General features: G+C 41.3%; 1 protein-coding gene across 1 annotated transcript in view; it reads left to right on the forward strand.

Annotated features, from left to right (window-relative positions):
- LOC115218598 (gem-associated protein 5) overlaps positions 1-23,484 on the forward strand; it is a 93,585-nt gene that overhangs the window by 13,676 nt on the left and 56,425 nt on the right. Inside the window, exons 6-13 of the mRNA XM_029788494.2 lie at positions 183-279; positions 2,535-2,647; positions 4,826-4,911; positions 8,624-8,700; positions 10,544-10,674; positions 12,640-12,722; positions 20,000-20,196; positions 21,718-21,863. Of these exons, the coding sequence (XP_029644354.2) occupies positions 183-279; positions 2,535-2,647; positions 4,826-4,911; positions 8,624-8,700; positions 10,544-10,674; positions 12,640-12,722; positions 20,000-20,196; positions 21,718-21,863 (930 nt within the window). The remainder of the gene's footprint in view (positions 1-182; positions 280-2,534; positions 2,648-4,825; positions 4,912-8,623; positions 8,701-10,543; positions 10,675-12,639; positions 12,723-19,999; positions 20,197-21,717; positions 21,864-23,484) is intronic.

The following is a 23,484-nucleotide window of genomic DNA, read 5'->3' on the forward strand; positions in this document are numbered from 1 at the left end:
ACCAGTTATATTCTAGGATTCATTCATGAAATAAATGGCCAAGAATTGATACTGTGAACTGGATGAAAGTTAAAATACTTGTTTTTGATGTGAGTGTGGAAGTGACCATATTTGAAATAATTTCTCAGCCTTCATAATTCTGGTCTTTCACGTTTAGTGAACATTCTTTTTCCTTCTTTCAGATGATTTTGTGGGATGTTGACAAATGTAAAAGCATTCACGTTGTATCTACATTTGGAGGGTTTGTATATGATGTGCATGCTGTTCCCTTGGATCCTGGTAAGAGTTTTTAGAGGTTTTTTTTCCTGCTATATAATTGTTACTGAAATTTCAGGGTTTTTTTTTCCTCCTATGTAATTGATACTCATAATTCTAAAGCAAACATTTTCGGGCTGCTGCTCCCTTGACACCCAGGCCACATTCCTAGCGCCCCCACCCCAACTAACCACCATAAACATAGACCTTTTCTGAAGCAAATTCAAAGCAACTGTATTTCACAAATAAACTTAAAACTAATGAACCCATTATTTTGTTGTTTTGGGATGAATCGCTCCCTCATTATCAACCCACTTCAATGCCCCCTTGGAACTTTCCACTGCCCCCTGTGGTGGGTGGGGGAAATACTGCCCACTTTGGGAACCACAGTACTGAAGCATCATTGTAGCTCTTCCCATTATAGGTAATCATAGTTTTGCTTTTTATAACCCATCTCTCTGTGCCAGTGCTACATAAAGACCACCTGAGCTGGTGTCACATTTATAAATGCTCATGCTGGTGCCTTGTAATAAGCACATGTGTCAATGCCACTAAAAGGCACCCAAGGTGGTGTCACATAAAAGCACCTCTGTCTGTGCCACGTAAAAAGCATCCAGTACACTCTATACAGTGTTTGGTGTTGGGAAGGGTATCCAACCATAAAAACCATACAGTTTAAGAGATGAGGAATTATGTACATTATTTACATTCGACGGATAAGTTGTCCTCATCTTGTTTGTTGTTAACACAACGTTTCAGCTGATACACCCTCCAACCTTCTTCAGGTGTCTTGGGGAAATTTTGAACCTGAGTCCTCATTCTATATGGCATAGTGGTTAAGAACACAGACTACTAACCCCAAGATTCCGAGTTCGTTTCCAAGCAGTGACCTGAGCAACAGCGACAACAACAACAACATCGAAAAATACCTTAGGAATGAGAACTCAGGTTCAAAATTTCACCAAGATACCTGAAGAAGGCTGGAGGGTATATCAGCCAAAACATTATGTTAACAACAAACAAGATGAGGACAAATATCCGTCAAATATATATAATGTACATAAAAACCATACCAAAACAGAAAACTAGATCCTAAGCAGCTCTTTGGCTGGCCAGCTACTGTCAAACTGCCCAACCCATGCCAGCATGGAAAACAGGCATTAAATGATGATGGCCATCTCACACAAACGGCATTCATATACAATGATGGCATCTTATTTTCCGCCATGTGTTTCCTCAAGCCAACTGATTTCTGTTATTTATAGCTTTCTCTTATTTTCTCTTCATGATTATCTCTCTTTTTGTCTTTTAACCAGTGTCTTGTCTCCAGATGTATTCACCTCTTCAACAAGACACTTGCTCCTATCTCTCTATCATACTTTTTTTCATATCTCTCCATACCATACCCCACTCATTTGAGGAGTCTTGTCTTGCAAGTATTTGGTGACTTCCTCAGTGTTGGTGCCATATAAAAAGCACCCAGTACACTCTGTGAAGTTATTGGTATTAGGAAGGGCATTCAGCTATTAAAACCATGCCAAGATAGACATTGGAGGTCAGTACTACCTTCTGGCTCAACAGTTCCTTTGAAGCGTCTAACCCAGGCCAGCATGGAAAAAAGGACGTTAAATGATACTCTTTACTCTACTTGTTTCAGTCATTTGACTGTGGCCCCAGGACTTATTCTTTGTAAGCCTAGTACTTATTCTATCAGTCTCTTTTGCTGAACCACTAAGTTATGGGGACCTAAACACACCAGCATCGGTTGTCAAGCGATGTTGGGAGGACATATACATATATATATATATATATACATATATACAACGGGCTTCTTTCAGTTTCCATCTACCAAATTCACTCACAAGGTTTTGGTTGGCCCAAGGCTATAGTAGAAGACACTTGCCTGAGGTGCCATGCAGTGGGACTGAACCCGGAACCATGTGGCTGGTAAGCAAGCTACTTACCACACAGCCACTCCCTGCGCCTGATGATAATGATGTACCTTTTGCTTTCATTGCTGTTTTTCTTTATTTGACTTATTGCTGCCTTTTGTTCTCTCTTTTCTTCTTCTCTGACTAGCTGCAGTGCACATGGGCACTGTATACAATATGCTTGTTTATTATTTCTATGTATTATATCCACCCCTAATTTTAATCTTGATTTTGGGGAATAAAAGTTGCACAGTTTACCTGGAGTTTTACGGTATGGAAATTACAAAATACCACCAACAGGGAAGAGGAAGATTGAAAAAATAAATATGATTTTGTCATTTCTTTCAGGGCGAATTGCTCTTGGCATTGGTGATAACACCATCAGAATTTGGAACCGTACCAAAGATTCTAATCGATTTCTTGTACAAATTTGGCAGAAAATTAAATCCAAAGTGACTGTGGTATGTTCTTTTCTCCATCAGAGTAAATCTTTTAATTTGTGTCAGCTCTTTTTAATGTTATTTAACATTTCATATGTGACATATGCCACGTGCTGTGTGACATGAATTGCCATATTATTAATCTGACCAATGATCACAAATTTTCATCCTTTTAATACCGACCTGACTCAAAATATATATATATAGATCAGATTGGGGCCTGGTGCAGCTTCCTGGCTTCCCAGACCCCAGTCGAACCATCTAACCCATGCCAGCATGGAAAACGGACGTTAAATGATCATGATGGGGATATATAATCAACAGATGAGATCCAGAGATTCTCAGTATGGAAGACACTTAGTAGCACTCAAATGATTCAGACATAGACTCCAATGTTTTTACAGGGGTTTCAATTCCATGGGTTAAAGAATGGCTATAAAAGGGATATATGCCTCTATATATACATACATACGCCCCACGCTGGTGTCACGTAACTGGCATGTAAAAAGCACCTTTTGAGCATTGGGCCTCATGGAGGCAAGATGGCCATTGCTGGTGGCACACAAAGAGCACCTTTCGAGTGTTTGGCTTCACAGAGGTAATGACGAATGACCGAGACCTTTGGCATTATGCCATGCTTGAGAAGAAGTCCCATCAAGCCAAAATCACAGTCGTGGCAGATACTGGTGTCATGCAAATGGCATCCATGCCGGTGGCATGTAAAACACACCCATTATTTCTTGGAGTTGTTGGCGTTAGGAAGGGCATCTAGCCATAGAAACCATGTCAAATCAGACTGGAGTATGGTGCTGCCTTCCAGCTTGCCAGCCTTGGTCACACCCTCCAACCTATGCCAGCATGGACAACAGACGTTAAATGATGAAGATGAGATATATATATATATTTATTTATCTGTTATGTGCACACATAGATTGTAAAGTTTGATTCATAACCACATGATTCCAGATTCAATCCCACTACACAGCAATTTGAACATGTGTCTTGCCATGTGAGTGAAATCTGATTGATAGAAAGCAAATTGAAGTCTGTTGTATGTGTAATACACACAACCAAGCTGTCCTCTTTTCTCATTAATTTATAAACATCTTATCAGGGATAATCTTATCTTTATTTCATGCACAATATAGCATGAATCAAGAGACACTCCCACCTCTTTTATTTCCTATTCATCAGCAGCATAAAAGAAATGTACCTGTCACATTCCTTTTATGCTTTCTACTAATATCTTTGTCATATTGGCTACTGAAGTGGTTTTTCTATTTATGGTGCCAAGGTTTACATTATCTGTATAAACCTGGTTTATTTTCTCAACCCTTTTGGTACCTACCTGCCTGAGACATCTCCACCCCTCTGGTTCAATAATATAAAATTTCCTAGCAGGCCTGGTTGTGTGATTAAGAAACTTGCCTCCCAATCATGTGGTATTGGGCTCAGTCCCACTGCATGGCACCTTGAACATGTGTCTTTGATCAGCCTCTCTGGGTTGACCAAAGCCTTGTGAGTGGATTTAGTTGGCAGAAACGTACAGAAGCCTATCTTGTATATAATGTCTTGCATACCATCAGATATGGTAGTTTCAAGTAGGAATAGAACGAACCACTACTTAAGGCTTGTTTATCTACATTTTTCATTCTCTTGCATTCTCTTTCTATTTCTTCCTCTTTCTTCCTATCTTTTTCTCTCACATTTATTCTTTCTATATTTTGTTATCTTTTCTTGTCTTATTTTTACCTTTCTTTCTTTCTCCATATTCTTTATCCCTTCTGTGTCTTTATGTTTTGACTGCTATCTCTGTCTCCTCTTCACTCTATCCTTCCTCCTCTCTCATCTCCTTCCAATTTCTCTTTCTCGCCCCTCTCTCTCTTCATTTACTCTTTTTACTTCTTTCTATCCCTCCCATACTTCTCTCTCCTTTTCTCCTCTCCTTTTTTTCTTTGCCCTGTTTAGTTGTCACTACATGTCGCACTCCTTTCTTGACTTTCTCTCTTCTTCTCAACTCCCCTCTTTCTTTCTTCCTCTTTTTGTTTCTTTTTCCTTTCTCTCCTCTTTCTTTCTCCCTCACCTGTCTTTCTCTCTTTCTCCCTCTTCCCTCCCCTCTCAATAAACAGTAGATATTGAAAGTAATCTACATACCTTTTATTTCTCTTGTTTCTAATCTATCTTGTCTTTTATTTCAAGGTCCGATGGCACCCCACATATGAAGGTCTCCTTGCTTATGGCACTGATGATGGTCGAGTGGCTACTGTTGAAGTCAATTCTCACAAGTTAGTAACATTTACCAACGAAACATTAAAATATTTTTAGCATGGAAAACGGACGTTAAATGATCATGATATATAATTCCAATGCTAATGATACCTTAATAATAATAATAATAATAATGATTGTTTCTGCTACAGGGGCAAAGCCTGACATTTGGAGTGAGGGAGTTGGTCGATTGCATTGACCCCAGTACTCAATTTTATCGACCACAAAAAGATGAAAGGCAAAGTCAACCGCAATGAAATTTGAGCTCAGAATGTAAAAGCAAATGAAATGCCTTGAAGCATTTTGTTCTGGCATGCTAATATTTCTGCCAGTCAATGCCAGTGCTGCCTGACTGGCTTTCTGTGCCAGTGGCATGTAAAAAGTACCATTTGAGCGTGGTCGATGCCAGTGCTGCCTGACTGGCTTCCATGCTGCCGGTGGCCCATAAAATGCACCCACTATGCTCTTGGAGTGGTTGGCGTTAGGAAGGGCATCAAGCTGTAGGAACCTTGCCAGATCAGATTGGAGCCTGGTGTAGCCTTCTGGTTTGCCAGTCCTCAATCAAATCGTCCAACTCATGCCAGCATGGAAAACAGATGTTAAACGATGATGATGAATCCTTTCTACTATGGGCACAAGGCCTGAAATTCTGTGGGAAGGAGAAAGTAGATTGTATCGCCCTCAGTACATAACTGGTACTTAATTTATCAATCCCAAAAGGATGAAAAGCAAAGTCAATCTCAGGGGAATTTGAACTCAAAACGTAGGGACAAACAAAATGCCTCAAAGCATTTTGCCTGGCATGCTAATGATTCTGCCAGTTTGCCACCTTAACAACAACAACAACAACAACAATCCCTTCTACGATAGGCACAAGGCCTGAAATTTTGTGGGAGGGGACTAGTCAATTATATCGACCCTCCCACTTCCCCTCCAGTGTTTCACTGGTACTTAATTTATTGACCCTGAAATGATGAAAGGCAGTGTTGATATTGGCATAATCATAATAATATTAGTGGTTTCAAATTTTGCAACAAAGGCAGCCATTTTGGGAGAGAAGATGAGTCGATTACATCAGCTCCAATGTCCACCTGGTATTTATTTTATTGACCCTGAAAGGATGAAAGGTAAAGTCAACCTTGGCGGAATTTGAACTCAGGACATAGCAACAGGCGAAATACTGTTAAGCATTTCGTCCTGCACACTGACAATTCTGCCAGCTCGCCGCCCTATTCATAATAATAATAATAATAATAATAACAATAAAAGCATCAGATGGATAGATTAGCATTTATTGTTCCAACTCTCATTGGTCTAGGTTCAAACTCTGTTGAGGTTGATTAAATATCTCCCTTTCTTTTTCTGCTTACTAGTCTTTCCCTTTTCCTGAAATCAACGGTGATCAGACACACAGAAGTATGGACTCTACTTGGTCTAAAATAAAATGTTCAAAGTACTTTATATGTTGTGACTGTACCCCTACAACTTCAGCAGAAAGTTAAAGATCTAAGGCAACTCAATAAAGCGCCATAACTTGATAAAGTGAAGCATTTTGTCTGCTCTCGCAATTCTGCCAATTCACTATTGTGGTGGGTATGGTGGAGCTAGTGACATTTCTTTAAAATAACCATTTCCCATATCATGGCTATGGGGTTAAAAAATCTTGCTTCCCAATTACTTGGTCTTTGGTTCAGTCCCACTACACAGCACTTTGGGCAAATGTCACTACTATAGCCCCGAGCTGACCTAAGTCTTGAGTGGATTTGGTTGACAGAAACTGCTTAGCGGTATTTCATCTGCTGCTACATTCTGAGTTCAAATTCCGCCGAAGTCGACTTTGCCTTTCATCCTTTCAGGGTTGTTAAATTAAGTACCAGTTACACCCTGGGGTTGATGTAATTGACTTAATCCCTTTGCCTGTCCTTGTTTGTCCCATCTATGTTTATCCCCCTGTGGGCAATAAAGAAATAAGAAACTGAAAGCAACCTATGTATGTATACATACATATATACATATACGACAGGGTGCTGAAAAGTTCCTGGCTTTGGGTAAAAGAAAATATAGGAGGATCAGTTAATTGTGATTTTATTCAAGATATTCTCTTCCCAGATTCACACACTTATTGAAGTGGTCCTTTAGTTTTTCTAAGCTCTGTAAAGTAACTCAAAAGTTTAGGCCTCCAACCAGGCTTTTCATCATACCTTTAAAGCCAGGAACTTTCCAGCATCCCCTCATACACACACACACACACATATTGTATGTGAAGGCACATGGTTCAGTCGTTTGAACATCGGGCTCACAATCATGAGGTAGTGAGTTCGATTCCCTGTCCAGGCTGTGTGTTGTGTTCTTGAGCAAGACACTTTATCTCACATTACTCCAGTTTACTCAGCTGTAGAAATGAGTTGTGACATCACTGGTGCCAAGCTGTATCAGCCTTTGCCTTTCCCCTGGATAATATCAGTGGTCTGGAGAGGAGGCTGGTATGCATAGGCAGCTGCTGGTCTTCCATAAACAACTTTGCCCAGACTTGTCTCAGAGGGGAACTTTCTAGGTGCAATCCTATGGTCATTCATCACCAATGGGGGTCTCTCCTTCACCCCACTCTCTCTCTCTGTGCTCTATGAAAGACATTGGGCTTTGGGAAAATATTACCTTGCTTAGAAATGAGTGACAGTAATTGAAAGTAAGGGCATCCATCTGTGAAGTAATGCCTCAAATAGCATATTCCTGTTTTTTTTTTAGTTATTATTATGGATTAACAACTGCATTATTCAGTTTCTTCCTTTCTTTTTTAAGACAGTAGGGTGTGATCCAGTAGAGATTTGACTGCTATTTCTACCAGCTCAAGTCTTCTGAATAGACTTGAGATTTTACATTTTATTTGTACAGTATCTCTATAATTCTAATTTTCACACAAGGCCAGCAATTCTAACTGGGGGGCAAGTTGATTAAATTGACCCAAATAGTTGACTGGTACTTTATTTTAATCAACTCCAAATGGATGATAGCAAAGTTAACCTTGGAGATGATGATATATTCCAAAGTTACCCATCACAGGTCTGGAACCCCTATCTTGCCCAGGATATTAATCGTCTGGAAGCCGTTCAGCGACGTGCAACCAAGAGAATACCCTCCATCAGGCATCAGCCATATTCTGAACGCCTTACTTCCCTGGGCATGGACACATTGAAACTCTGACATCTGGCAGCTGACTTCACAGACACCCATAAAATTATTAACCATCTTACAAACAATAACTCTGAGCACCTTTTCAAACTCCACCTAACACCCATGGACATGTTTACAAAGTCAGAAAACAGCACAGCTCCCATGACTTTCGGAAACATTTTTTCACGCTAAGAGTTGCTGAAGCATGGAACAGACTGCTGGCATCAGTTGTTAGTTGTCGGAGCACTGCATCCTTCAAAATTTCCATGCTTCCTGAGATTCGCCAACACTACACCTGATTTTTTCCCCTCCATACACATGCAAACATGTATCTGACTCATAGACTGTTCGCTTTCCAGACATTTGTACATTACTGCATATGCTTTATATGCACTTTTTGACAAGTTGTGGTGCACCTGTGCACTGTATACAATAATTTCATTATTATTATTATACAATGCAAAACTGTATTTCAAATACAGATGTATGACTTAACCGTGTGGGTTTGTATAATATACTTTCCTTTTTTATGTTATTAATTTAATTTAATTTTTTTAGGCCTCCTTCAATATGTCCAAGCTACCATTCTAAAACTGTGTACTGTCTTGACTGGGGAAAGCCAACATACAAAGCTGGTAGGACAATATTTTCTCTTTCAGCATCCATTTTATTATCTTTTTTCATAAAGTTTTTATAATTATTGATATTGAGGTATAGCCATGGGTGTGTGGTTTAGAAGCTCACTTCCTACCCATGTGGTTTTCTGTTCAGTCCCACTGTGTGGCACCCTGGGCAGTTGTCTTTTATAGCTTTGGGCTGGCCAAAACCTTGTGTGTAGATTTGATAGATGGAAACTGAAAGAAGCCTGTGCAACCATTAATCCAAACATGTTGTTTTGCTCTCTCTTTTCTTTTTTTCCCCTCTCTCTGTCTGCTCTCTTTCTATATAGAAAGGCGTAGGCTCAAAATGTCAAACGTTTTTCCATTTTACCTCAGCATCAAATTGACACTGTTTGTTGTTCCCTCACCTATCTCTGTTTCTGTTTTTTTTTTGTATCATTTTGAACCATATATATATATATATATATATATATATATATATATATATATTGTTGTTTGTTCCTGCTCGAGCTACTCCTGGCTCATAAGGGCCAGTTTCCTTGGCATATAAGTTCCTCACCTGGACGGGTCGCTGGTCTGTCACAGGTGAACTGCAAGATGCAGGAGGAAAGAGTGAGAGAAAGTTGTGGCGAAAGAGTCAGCAGAAGTTCACCATTATCTTCTGCCGGAGTTGCGTGGAGCTTAGGTGTTTCGCTCATAAACACACACATTGCCCTGTCTGAGATTCTAACCCGTGAACCCTCGACCGCAAGTCTGCTGCTGTAACCACTAGGTCATGTGCCACCACACACACACACACACACACATACGCAAACTATCATCATCATACATACACGTGCATATGTTTGTGTCTGCATGCACACAAATGGGTGTTTTGTGTCTCTTTGTAGATGTAAACAAACATTATCATACAAGTGGTGATGGTGGTGGGGGGATCTCTCATTTCCAGTCTTCCTTGCAAACAATTGTGGGCACAGAGATTTTGCAGAAGGAATTGTTGATTAAATTTAAACCCCCCCCCCCAGTATTTGACTGGTAGTTGAATTTTACTAACTCCAGAAGAATCTGTGTTGATTCTACCGATTCATTCTCTATCATTTAATATTAATTTCAAATTTTAGCACAAAGCCACCAGTTTCGGAGGAGTATGTAACTTGATTACATCAACCCCATTGCTCAACTTGTACTTATTTTATTGACCCCAAATGGATGAAATGCAAAGTTGACCTCAGCAGAATTTCAACTCAGAATATAAAGACAGACAAAATTCCACTAAGCTTTTCATCAGACATGCTTGTGTTTCTGCCAACTCATTGCCTTTCTGTCATTTAATATTAATAATTACATACTCTCTTTTACTTGTTTCAGTCATTTGACTGTGGCCATGCTGGAGCACCACCTTTAGTCGAAGAAATCGACCCCAGGACTTATTCTTTGTAAGCCCAGTACTTATTCTATCGGTCTTTTTTGCTGAACTGCTAAGTTGTGGGGACGTAAACACCCCAGCATTGGTTGTAAAGCGATGTTGGGAGACAGGCACACAAACACACACATACACATGTATATATGACGGGCTTCTTTCAGTTTTTGTCTACCAGATCCACTCACAAGGCTTTTGTCGGCCTGAGGCTATAGTAGAAGACACTTGCCCAAGCTGCTATGCAGTTGGACTGAACCCGGAACCATGTGGTTTGTAAGCAAGCTACTTGCCACACAGCCACTCCTTATTTTGTGTTAATTATGTAAATAATTTAAGATAGTTAAAGAAATAATTTTAATAATGATAATAAATTGCATTCTTAAGTGTACCTGAAGTAGGTGACAACTTGAAATTTTCTGTTTTTTTTTTTTACTTCAGGATCAACAAATACCAACCGATCTTTATATAACCTGTATAGCCAAGGTGAAAATACAATTCTTCAGCATTATATTAATTCTTCAGAACCTGCCACTAACGTTAATCATATAATTCTGCATACCAATGGAAAAGTAAGTTCTCTGTTTGTTTGTCTGTCTGTCTCACTTGTAAGTTGACATGCTCAGTTATAAAATATATGGAAAAAGGGGTAGAAAAAGAAAACGAAAGGAAACTACTCTAGCATACCTTCGCTCGTAACATTACTGTATTTTACGTACACATCCCAGTTCAAGCAGTATGGGAGGGTCAACTTCGCATATAGGACCCTAGGTGACTTTTTGGGGTATTTGTTTTTGGAAAAAATATGTGTCTTATATGCCGTTAAATACAGAACATATAATGTTAAATTTTACTGATGCCCTTATGCTTGTGCATCATCATTTTCACTATCATTTAACGTCCATTTTCTGTGTTATCATAGGTTGGAATAGTTTGGCAGGGGCTGGTAAAGCCAGGATCCACATCAGGTGCCATTGTCTGTTGTGGCATGGTATCTACTGTTGGATGCCTTTCCTAATGTCAACCATTTCATAGAGTGTACTGGGTGCTTTGTATGTAGCACCATTGCCAGTGCTCTTTATGCGGCACCACCGCCAGTGTTCTTTATGTGGAACGATCGCCAGTGTTCTTTACGTGGCACCATCACCAGTGCTCTTTACGTGGGACCATCGCTAGTGCTCTTTATGTGACATCATCGCCATTGCTCTTTACGTAGAAATATCGCCAGTGCTCTTTATGTAGCACAATCACAACTGCTCTTTACGTGACATCATCGCCAGTGCTCTTTATGTGACACCATCACTTATGCTTTTCACGAGGCACCATCACCAGTGTTCTATGTGGCACCATCACCAATGCTTTTTACGTGGAACCAACACTTGTGTTTTTATGTGGCATCACCAGTGCTTTTTATGTAGCACCAGTGCTTTTTGCAAGGCCCCAGCCCCAGTGCTTTTTATGTGTGACACCAGCATCACCAGGGTCACCAAGTATACCTTGCAAGGTAAAAACCCCTTGACTGGGATGGGTTGGGTAGCATTTTGTCCACCTTTACATTCTGAATTCAAATTCCACCAATATTGGCTGAGCCTTTCATCCTTTCTGGGTTGTTAAATAAGTTCCATTAGAGTATTGGGGTCAATGTAATCGACTACCCTCCTCCCTCAAAATTTCAGGGCTTGTGTCTATAGCAGAAAGGATAATTATTATTGAGTGAGAGAGCAGTGCATGCCATCAGTGACACTGGAGCACAAATATACAAAGTCCAGTATACCCATCACGACTACTCGTCTGATAAGGGCACACCAGGCACATGCACCACAAACATGTGCTGATCTCATATCAAGAAAAACAGCACATGACCTTGCAGGTGGGGCCCAGTTAGAATTTTCTTCAGGTTGTGTAGCTCATCTAGCTCAAGCGGTCCTTGAATAAGGGTTGTTTAAGGATATTGAATGAAACACCCATGTTTTCAGAGGTGAATTATTCAAACCCTAATGAATTCCTTTCAACTCATGGCTATGATGCTCCCCGACTGCTTCTGCTCACAATCAGAGATGCACATATCATCAGCCACTAAGAGCCATGCTCAACTGGTTATGGTCAAGCAAATCTGTGGTATTGAGCAGAATATTTGCTGTGCCCCATCATTTATACAAAGACAAAACATGCACATGATAACACATCCAGCCAGTTGAGATCAAAAGCCATGAGTGCCAGTGCTTGGTAATCGAGAGCTTTTTGATGCTAATTAAACTAACACGGATCTTATCTTGAGATTTGATGACATCTCTTTGAATCTCAAGAATCTTGGAGATTCTGCTATGGTCAGCTATTCCTTTCAGAATCAATAAATACCAGTTGTGCATTGGGATTGATATAATTGACAACCCCACCATGCCACCAAAATTCAGACCTTGTTCTTATAACAGAAAGGGTTATTATTATTATGTTTCCTTACTTATCACTTGGTTGAATATGTTATAAAGAATTATTGTGAAAAGATCTAATATTAAACATTATTTCTTTTTCTTCAGAATGATTCTGGAACCTTCCCAAATCGCACTGAGATTAGATGGAGCCCTGATTTCTCATTGGTTGCTATTGGTAACATTGATGGGTAAGATAATATTATTGTTATTATTACTGCGGAAAGCTGACAGAATCATTACCACTCCAGACAACATGCTTAGCAACATTTCATCTGTTCAAATTCTGCTGAGGTTGACTTTACCTTTCATCTTTTTGTGGTTGAAAACCTACATGTACTTGCACATAAACACATACGCTTACACACACGTGTGTGTGAGTATATATATATATATATCATCATCATCATCATCATCATCTTTTAACGTCCGCTTTCCATGCTAGCATGGGTTGGACGGTTCAACTGGGGTCTGGCAAGCCCGAAGGCTACACCAGGCCAGTCAGATCTGGCAGTGTTTCTACAGCTGGATGCCCTTCCTAACGCCAACCACTCCGAGAGTGTAGTGGGTGATTTTATGTGCCACCGACACAGGTGCCAGATGAGGCTGGCAGACGGCCACGCTCGGATGGTGTTTTTTATGTGCCACCGACACAGGTGCCAGACGAGGCTGGCAGACGGCCACGCTCGGATGGTGTTTTTTATGTGCCACAGACACAGGTGCCAGACGAGGCTGGCAGACGGCCACGCTCGGGTGGTGTTTTTTATGTGCCACCGACACAGGTGCCAGACGAGGCTGGCAGACGGCCACGCTCGGATGGTGTTTTTTATGTGCCACAGACACAGGTGCCAGACGAGGCTGGCAGACGGCCACGCTCGGGTATGGTGTCTTCGGTGTTTTTCTTATGTGCCACTGACACAGGCTGGCGAACGGCTACGATCGGATGGTGTTTGTTACGTGCCCACGGCACGGAGGCCAGTCAATGCAGTACTGGCTACGGTCCCGTTCGCATGGTTTTCTTATGTGCCACCGGCACTGGTACCACAAGGATACAAATTCCATTGATGTTCATCTATTTTGATTTGGTTTGACTTGATTCGATTTGACTTTGATTGATTTGACTTGCCTCAACAGGTCTTCACAAGTGTCACAAGCAGGAAGGTATGCACAGGTGGACTGACTACGTCCCAGGTAGGGGCCACGGGTTATGGCTTCTCTAGTCTTGCCGGGTCTTCTCACGCACAGCATACTTCCATAGGTCTCGGTCTCTAGTCATTTCCATGGTGAGACCTAACGTTCGAAGGTCGTGCTTCACCACCTTGTCCCAGGTTTTCCTGGGTCTACCTCTTCCACGGGTTCCCTCAACTGCTAGGGATTGGCACTTTCTCACACACCTATCTTCATCCATTCTCGCCACATGACCATACCAGCGCAATCGTCTCTCTTGCACGCAACAACTGATGCTTCTTAGGTACAACATTTCTCTCAGGGAACTAACGCTCTGTCGAGTAATTACACTGACATTACACATCCATCGGAACATACTGGCTTCATTCCTCGTGAGCTTACGCATGTCCTCAGCAGTCACGGCCCATGTTTCACTGCCATGTAGCATGGCAGTTCGAACACATGCATCATACAGTCTGCCCTTTACTCTGAGCGAGAGGCCTTTAGTCACCAGCAGAGGTAAGAGCTCCCTAAACTTTGCCCAGGCTATTCTTATTCTAGCAGTTACACTCTCAGCGCACCCACCCCCACTACTGACTTGGTCACCTAGATAACGGAAGCTATCAACTACTTCTAATTTTTCCCCCTGGAAAGTGACGGAAGTTGTTTTCTGCAGATTTTCGGAGGTCAATGCTCCCGAGCATCTGCCACATATAAAAACTATCTTCCCAGTTAGCCTACCTTTGACATTGCTGCACCTCTTATGTGTCCATAGCTTACACTGGGTACATCTTATAGAGTTTCTACCTACACCTTTTCTACAAATCGAGCAGGGCCATCTTCCTGAGGGCATTTGTGGATTGCCTACCTTTCTACTTATTAGTACTTTGGTTTTAGCTAGGTTGACTCTAAGGCCCCTCGATTCTAAACCCTCCTTCCACACCTGGAACTTCTCCTCCAGTTCTGATAGTGACTCAGCAATTAGAGCAAGGTCGTCAGCATAGAGGAGCTCCCAGGGGCAACCTGTCTTGAATTCCTCTGTTATTGCCTGGAGGACTATGATAAATAGGAGGGGGCCGAGTACTGAACCCTGGTGGACCCCAACCTCTACTTTGAATTCTTCTGTGTACATGTTGCCAACCCTAACCTTGCTTACGGCATCTCTGTACATGGCTTGCACAGCCCTCACCAGCCATTCATCTATCCCTAGTTTCCTCATTGACCACCAGATGAGGGATCAGGGGACCCTATCAAAGGCTTTCTCCATGTCAACGAAAGCCAGGTACAGGGGCTTATCTTTGGCTAGGTATTTCTCCTGCAGCTGCCTTACCAGGAATATAGCATCAGTAGTGCTTTTCCCTGGCACAAACCCAAACTGCATCTCATCTAAACTAACTCTCTCTCTAATTAGTTGGGCTATGACCCTCTCCGTAACCTTCATTACCTGATCCAACAGCTTGATACCTCTGTAATTATTTGTATCTAGGGCATCACTTTTACCTTTGTAGCAGTTGACTAGTATGCTGCTACATCAGTCATTGGGTATGACTCCTTCGTGTATCACCTGGTTGACTATACGGTTGACTAGGTTATAGCCGACACTGCCAGATATTTTGAGCATCTCTGCAGTAATTCCTGATGGGCCTGGGGCTTTCCCTGTCTTCATGCTTCTAATTGCCTTAGCTACCACGGAACTATCAACTCGGATAGCTGGTCCCTCTGTTGGGTCAACATTCGGCAGACTCTCTTTATCCCATTCATTTTCTTTATTCAGCAACCTTTCATAGTGGCATCTCCAAACCTCTCTCTTTGCATCCTCATTTAGCGCAAGTGAACCATCATCCATGCGAACACACTTCTCTCCTACCACATCACAATTCTCTCTCACACACTGTCTTGCAACACGAAATACCTCAAGTCTTTCATCCTCACGGCGCAGAACATTGGCAAATTTTTTCTTATCCGCTTCCCCTCTGGCTAAATAAACCTGTCTCCTAGCTTCCCTTCTGGCTGTCTGATACAATTCCCTGCTACCACCGTTCTTACAGTCCTTCCAAGCCTGTCTCTTTTGTCTAATAGCCCTGTCAACCACAGTGTTCCACCATCATGTTACTCTGGGTTGAGATGGTACTTTGCTCCATCCACAGATCTGGTCAGTGGCTGTCAGCAGATTGTCCCGTAGAAATCTCCAGTTGTCTTCCACATTAAGTAAAGCTATATCCCCTTCTATTTCATCAAAGGCTTCGAGTAGTATGTCTCTAAATCTCTGTCCATTTGCAGGATCTTTAAGCTTCCAGACCCATCTCCTCCAAGCAGGTCTTCTTCTGGGCAACCATTTAGCTCTGATCCTGAAGTCGCTAACTACTAATCTATGTTGAGGAGTGCATTCTTCGCCTGGAAAGGTTTTGGCATTTATAATCAGCCCTCTTTCCCTTTTTCTGGCAAGGATGTAGTCAATCTGGCTGGTGTGTCTGCCAGAACGGTAGGTGACTAGGTGAGAGGAGAGTTTCCTGAAGTTGGTATTGCAGACCATAAGGTCATTTGCATCGCAGAACTCCAGCAGCCTGGTTCCCTCCTCATTACGAGAGCCGAAACCGTAGCCTCCATGGACGCCATGGAAGCCCCCGACATGCCGTCTGACATGTCCATTGAAATCACCTGCCACGAAGAGAAGGTCACTGTCATTTGTCAACGAGGTAGTTCGCAATAGGGTGTCATAGAATTGGTCTTTTTGTCCTTCCGGTAGCCCTGGTTGAGGGGCATATGCCGAGATGATGGTAGCTGTCCTGTGGTGAAGAACTAATCTAATTTTAATTACTCTGTCACTTACTCTGATTACCTCAATTACCTTACCTACCCATTTCTCTGCAAGAAGTATACCCACGCCCCCGACCCCGTCAGTGTTCCAGTATACCCACGCCCCCGACCCCGACCCCGTCAGTGTTATATATATATATATATATATATTGGAAGGTTTGGAGATGATGTACAGGTATTTTATAATACACACACACACACATATAAGAGGGATGTCCACGTAGTGGTCATCCCTCTTATATGTATGTAATATAATTTTTCTGAATATCAGATTTTAATATGCTAGACCACTGGTTTTAAATTGATATTAATCAAATTAATAGTCAATTTTTTCACCCTTATTATTTTGAATTTATATATATATATATTACGGAGGTGTATTTGCATAGCAAGTGACCTGATCTGGGATCGTGTGCTGAAACAGAAAGAATTGCAGCATGGAAGGTGTTTATAAGCCATTTAAAAAACACGCAAAAACTGTTAGATTCACTTCAACATTTAATTTGCCAAAATATTTTTGTCGCTTTGAGACTGCGACCTGATCACTGACAAAATGTAGTATGGAATTTTGTCAGTGATCAGGTTGCAGTCTCAAAGCGACAAAAATATTTTGGCAAAAGACATGTTGAGGCAAGTGAAATTGAAATCAAATTCAATGACTGGCATCCATGCTAGTGGAGCGCTAAGAGCATCATCCGAACGTGATCGTTGCCAGATCAGCTAACTGGCTTCTGTGCTGGTGGCACATAAAAAGCACCATTCGAGCGTGATTTTTACCAGTGTCACCTTACTGGCACGTGAAAAAATATTCGAGTGAGGTTGTTCTCAGTGCTGCTGGACTGGCTCTTGTGCATGTGGAATGTAAAAAACACCATTTGAGCATGGCCATTGCCAGTACCGCCTGACTGGCCCTTGTGTCAGTGGCACGTAAATGCACCCACTACACTTTCGGAGTGGTTGGCGTTAGGAAGGGCATCCAACAGTAGAAATTCTGCCAGATCAGATTGCCTGGTGCAGCCATCTGGCTTGCCAGTCCTCAGTCTAACCGTCCAACCCATGCTAGCATGGAGAGTGGATGTTAAACAATGATGATGATGAAATTTAAATTTAAATGTTGAAGTGAATCTAGTGATTTTTGTGTGTTTTTTAAATGGTTTATAAACACTTTCTATGCTGCAATTGTTTATATATATGTATATATATATATATATATATATATATATATATATATATGAGAAGACCAGGCAGGACAAGTGAGCCCAGCCCACTTATGAATGCCTTTCCTCCCTTGGACACAAAGACCGGTTGAGGCAAGCGAAGTCGATATAGAACCTCATCCGACGACAGACACCCATCCCAACCCCCCATGCTTGCGAAGACATGTTGGGGCAAGCGAAATCGAAATCGAAACCGAATTGAACCAGCCAGGATCCCTGGCCTGGTGGTACGTAAAAAGCACTATCCGACTCGGGGCCGTGGCACGTAAAATACTCCAATGCGACCGTACGACAGGCACCCATGCCAACCCCCTTTGCTTGTGAAGACATGTTGGGGCAAGCGAAATCGAAATCGAATTGAACCAGCCAGGATCCCTGGTCTGGTGGTACGTAAAAAGCACTATCCGACTCGTGGCCGTGGCACGTAAAATACTCCAATGCGACCGTACGACAGGCACCCTTGCCAACCCCCTTTGCTTGTGAAGACATGTTGGGGCAAGCGAAATCGAAATCGAATTGAACCAGCCAGGATCCCTGGTCTGGTGGTACGTAAAAAGCACTATCCGACTCGTGGCCGATGCCAGCACCGCCTCGACTGGCTTCCGTGCCGGTGGCACATAAAATACACCAATCTGACCGTGGCCGTTGCCAGCCCCGCCTGGCACCTGTGCAGGTGGCACGTAAATAGCACCCACTACACTCACGGAGTGGTTGGCGTTAGGAAGGGCATCCAGCTGTAGAAACATTGCCAAATTAGACTGGAGCCTGGTGCAGCCTTCTGGCTTCCCAGAACCCCGGTCGAACCGTCCAACCCATGCTAGCATGGAGAACGGACGTTAAACGACGATGATGATGATATATATATATTGGATGAAGTGGTGAAGAAAGATTATCGGATGCTGAGCCTAACTGAGGAAATGACAAGGGACCATGGGATGTAGTAATTTGCTGTACTTGATAAGACACATCAAACTAAGCAATATCATTATCTTCCAAACATACAGGCTTGTCCTTTCAGATGCTGGTGCCACTTACAGAGCACTTGTGCCAGTGCTGCATAGATGCACCCATGCTGGTGGCACATGAAAAGCGACCACCACACACTTATGTGGTTGGTGTTAGGATGGGCATCCAGTCGTAGAAACCATGCCACAACAGACAGCTCCTTGTCAAACCATCCAACTCATGCCAGCATGGAAAGTGGATGTTAAATGATGATGATGATGACACATCCTCACAGGGGTGACTATAGGTGCAGGCATGGCTGTGTGGTTAAAAAGCTTGCTTCATATCTTTGTGGTCTCAGGTTCAGTCTCACTGTGTGAAACTTCATGCAAGTGTCTTTTATTATGACCCTGGTCCAACCCAATAACCGTCTAAATTCTTTAGTGCCCGCAAGGGGTTACACACAGAGGGGACAAACAAGGACAGACAAACGGTTTAAGTCGATTACATCGACCCTAGTGTGTAACTGGTACTTAATTTATCGACCCCAAAAGGATGAAAGGCAAAGTCGACCTCGGCAGAATTTGAACTCAGAACGTAACGGCAGGCGAAATACGGCTATGCATTTCACCCGTCATGCCGCTTTTTCTGAATATCTCCTTGTCTTAATATTGTGATAGTTGTGAGAGTGTCACTGACATACAAGCAATGTCATTCATTTCTTATCTTAGATACTTGGCTAAAGGCAAATTTTACCTTACTTGGAGACAGGAAGAAAATCTACCTCCAGAACTTCCATTTGACCCATGCAAGCATGGAAATGTTGGACATTAAACTGATGGTCAATATTTTGTGTGTATGTATTTGTAAGTTAGTTGTGCCTCTTGCTTTACATTCAACTCTTTAGCATTCAGACTACTCTGTAAAATAAAGCTTCTCTATTCACATTGTTTTGAATTCACCGTGCGTTATCTTGTAGCTTCAAGATTTTGAAGATGTGATAGTTTATTTTTAGAATGACATCATAGGATCGGTGTGTGAGGCTGGATCTGGGTAGTCTGAATGTAAAATAGGTAGAATATCTGAGCCAAATATGACTGGTTTAAATACTAAAAGGTTAAGAAGGATATATCTTGATAGTATTCAAGTGAAACATTGGACTGCCGGTTTGCAGCCAGTATTAAGTCTGACCTTCTGTCTATTTGAAGCAGGTCATCTGTGTGTGTGTGTGTGTGTGTGTACAAATGTGTATATAGGTTTCTTGTGATATTTACAATTATTATTGTATGTGTAATAACTAATCTATTTATGTGTATTTGTAGGTCTGTCGAGATATTTCTTCCTCCACATTTACAGTTACTGTGTACGATAAATATTTTCTCTAAAATCATCAATTGTATCAGCTGGCACCCTTTATACACCACCAGCTACAACATGATGTCTACCTGCTCCAATTGGTTAGCTATAGGCTCCAATGATTCTGTTGTACATGTTGTCGACCTCACTATTGTCATTAAAGGTATGCAACCAATTTCCTTTTGCAATTTTGTGCTTTCTCCGCTCCTCTTGTTCACAGCTTTTATTCATCCCCAATTATACTAGAATCTGCTGTTCATATGGGAGCCTTTATACTCTCGCTTGACATGCTTGAAATAGCAGCAAATTAACCTAATCAGACTCTAACTAAATATAAAAAAATATATATGTAATAATATTTTATTAGCTTAAAACTTATAAGTGATCACTATGCCTTGACTAAGATAAAGAGTCTAATATTGGGGTGTATAAGCCCTGGAGGGAAAAAGTAGGGTTTACCATACACATGTGTATGCTAAACTCTACCTTTTTCCATCGCTTATAAGCTTTAAGCTTATAAAATATTATTATTTACAGATTGTAAAGTTTGGCACTGACTACCAAATAATCACACACACACACACATGTGTGTTCTGCTGTTTCTATCTATATGTGTTCTATCTGTTTCTTTATTATCAGTCGCCATGATAGATCGGTAGCCACTACACACATTTTTTTTCTCTCCTTGTTTCTTTCTGTGGTAGAGCGTAGGCTTGAAACGTTAAAGACTTTTTCAATTCCTGAGCGTGATACTAATACATCTGTTTGTTTTCTACACTACCTGTCTTCGTCTTTTGTTTTTTCCTTGAATTCTCCCTATATATATATATATATATATTTGAAAAAGGAGATGTGGAACACGAGTTGTGATATATAAAAAAAGGAAATGAAGAAAATGCTGACAAAATAATTTAAGTAAGGGAGAGTGTATTTAATTAGGTGAAAGTTCTTTTTACCGGTTGCGCATTTGTTATGCTTATCAAAAGATATTTTTTTAAGAGAGATAGAGTTCCTTTCTGATAGATTTTTTTCTAAAAAAATCTATCAGAAAGGAACTCTATCTCTCTTAAAAAAATATCTTTTGATAAGCATAACAAATGCGCAACCGGTAAAAAGAACTTTCACCTAATTAAATACACTCTCCCTTACTTAAATTATTTTGTCAGCATTTTCTTCATTTCCTTTTTATATATATATATATATATATAATTATAATAAAGCAACAGATAGAACAGTGTACAATGTAGTTCTAGAAATATAGATCATCAATAAGACAAGATGGTCAAGGGTGGAACTTCTGCTCAGTTAGAGTGGACTTGGTGCTCTAAACAACTTGAGTTACTTTTTTGTGAAGAGGCCTTAAGAATTGCTCTACCTAACTATCTCTCTGTTACCCTAGCTGGGTTTTTACTGTCGCAGCAACTGACACCAAAGTAGAAAGTGAAAAGAATGTGTTTATGTTCGTGTGTGTGTGTGTGTGTGCGCGCATGCACATTTGGAAACATCCAGGAAGGTTTTCTATGGCCACATACTTGTTCTGTGCCTTCACTTTTCCAACCTACTAAACACACTTCCATTTACTACTCCTACCAACTACTTTTTCCACTATTTACCTATTTTTGAAAGTTCTTTGTTCATACCAGAACTCCATAGATTTCAAATGATGTTTTTATTGAAATTTCAGAGAAGGTTTCAGACAGCAACGAAATAGTAATAATCACTGAGAGTCTTCGCAGCCTGGAAGGTCACAGTAAAAGAATCACTGGTCTGTGTTGGAGTACGCACAATGAAGGTCACCTAGTCACGATTTCTTATGATAAAACTGCTGTGGTAAGTTGTCGTCACCCTTTGGAATGTGTTTTAGTTGTATAACCCGAGCTTTTTAAGTGTTCTTTCTTATGGTCCTCCTGTTTTATCCTGCCCCTCTCCCCTCCATATACTCTCTTCCGCATCTCCATTCACTCCAGTTCATTATTCATTTGTTACTATATCCCCATTACCTCTCCATCCCTGCATTATAAAATGTTAATTGGGTGCTAAAAATTGCTGCTAATATTTTTGGGAGACTGTCTTGTATTTGCTGGTTTCAGAACTGCAAGTCTATTGCATCCCTGCTTTTGGAAACAAGAAGATATATTTGAAGAATATTTGATGCTTTTATGTTTACATAACTAAAGGAATATTAGCCAATTTTGTAGAATTGCACAGAGTTGTAGTCGGAGGTGCATGGCTTAGTGGTTCGGGTATTGGATTCATAACTGTAAGATTGTGGTTTCAATCCCTGGACCGGGCGGTCTGTTGTGTTCTTGAGCAAAACACTTCACATTGCTCTTGTCCACTCTGTAGGAATGAGTTTAGCCTGAAGAGGGATGGGCTCTGCCAGGCTTTCTCTCCCTAGAGTCACTGCATGACTGCAGTGCCCCAACGACCCCCAAGGGGTTAAGGGATTTGTCAATTGTCAATAGAGTTGTAGTAGAATGGCATGAAATTGAAGCACAATATATGACAGGCTTTGCTAAAGGTGTAATTTGCTTGCAGTCCACCACAAAAGCATAACTGAACTTTTTGACATGTTGTGTGGCCTTTGTAAGCAAAAGGCTCATCCACACAATATCACTTGGTTCCTGTTCTTCACATAAACACGTCCAGGCTGGGAGATTATTGACTCACTTCAAAATTGTTGAGGTTGGTAACAGGAAGGGCATTCAGCTATTGAACATCTTCTTGTCTGATACGTGCAAGCATGGAAAAGTAGACATTAAAATGATAAGGTGATGATGATAATGCTGAGGACCCTGTCACTGCTGACTTTTATTGTTTACTGATTTCTAGAATTGCTGATACTGGCACATTAATGCACTGGCTTCAGAAGAAGAAAAGTTGGTAAAAACACTAAACTTCATCATCATAATCATTTAGTGTCTGTTTTCCATGCTTGCATGGGTTGGACAGTTTGCGAGGAGCTGCACCATGTTCCATAGTCTGTTTTTGGCTTGGTTTCTACAGCTGAATGCACTTCCTAATGCCAACCATTTTACAAACTGTACTGGGTGCTTTTTATGTGGCACCATCAAACAGTGCATCATTACCAGTGCTTTTAACATAGCACCATCACTCGTGCTTTAAACTTGCTATCTTCAATTTGATTTCTCTGCCGATCCTCATGTATGGTCATGAATGTTGGGTATTGACCAAAAGGGTACACTCATAGATACAAGCAGCCAAAATTGGGTTCCTCCAAAGGTTCTCTAGAATAATGTTACTTGACAGAGTGCATAGCTCAGAGATCTGGGAATCTCTCCAGGTCAAGCTGTTGCATCTCCAAATTAAGAGGTCACAACTCTGGTACCATGGACGTATGTTTAGAATGTTACAGGAATGAATGGTAAAGGTTGATTCTTCAAGTTGAGCCAATTGGCAGGAAACCTAGGGATAGAGCAAGAATTTGATG

Source organism: Octopus sinensis, linkage group LG13 (assembly GCF_006345805.1).
Source record: "Octopus sinensis linkage group LG13, ASM634580v1, whole genome shotgun sequence".
Taxonomy (NCBI): Eukaryota; Metazoa; Mollusca; class Cephalopoda; order Octopoda; family Octopodidae; genus Octopus; species Octopus sinensis.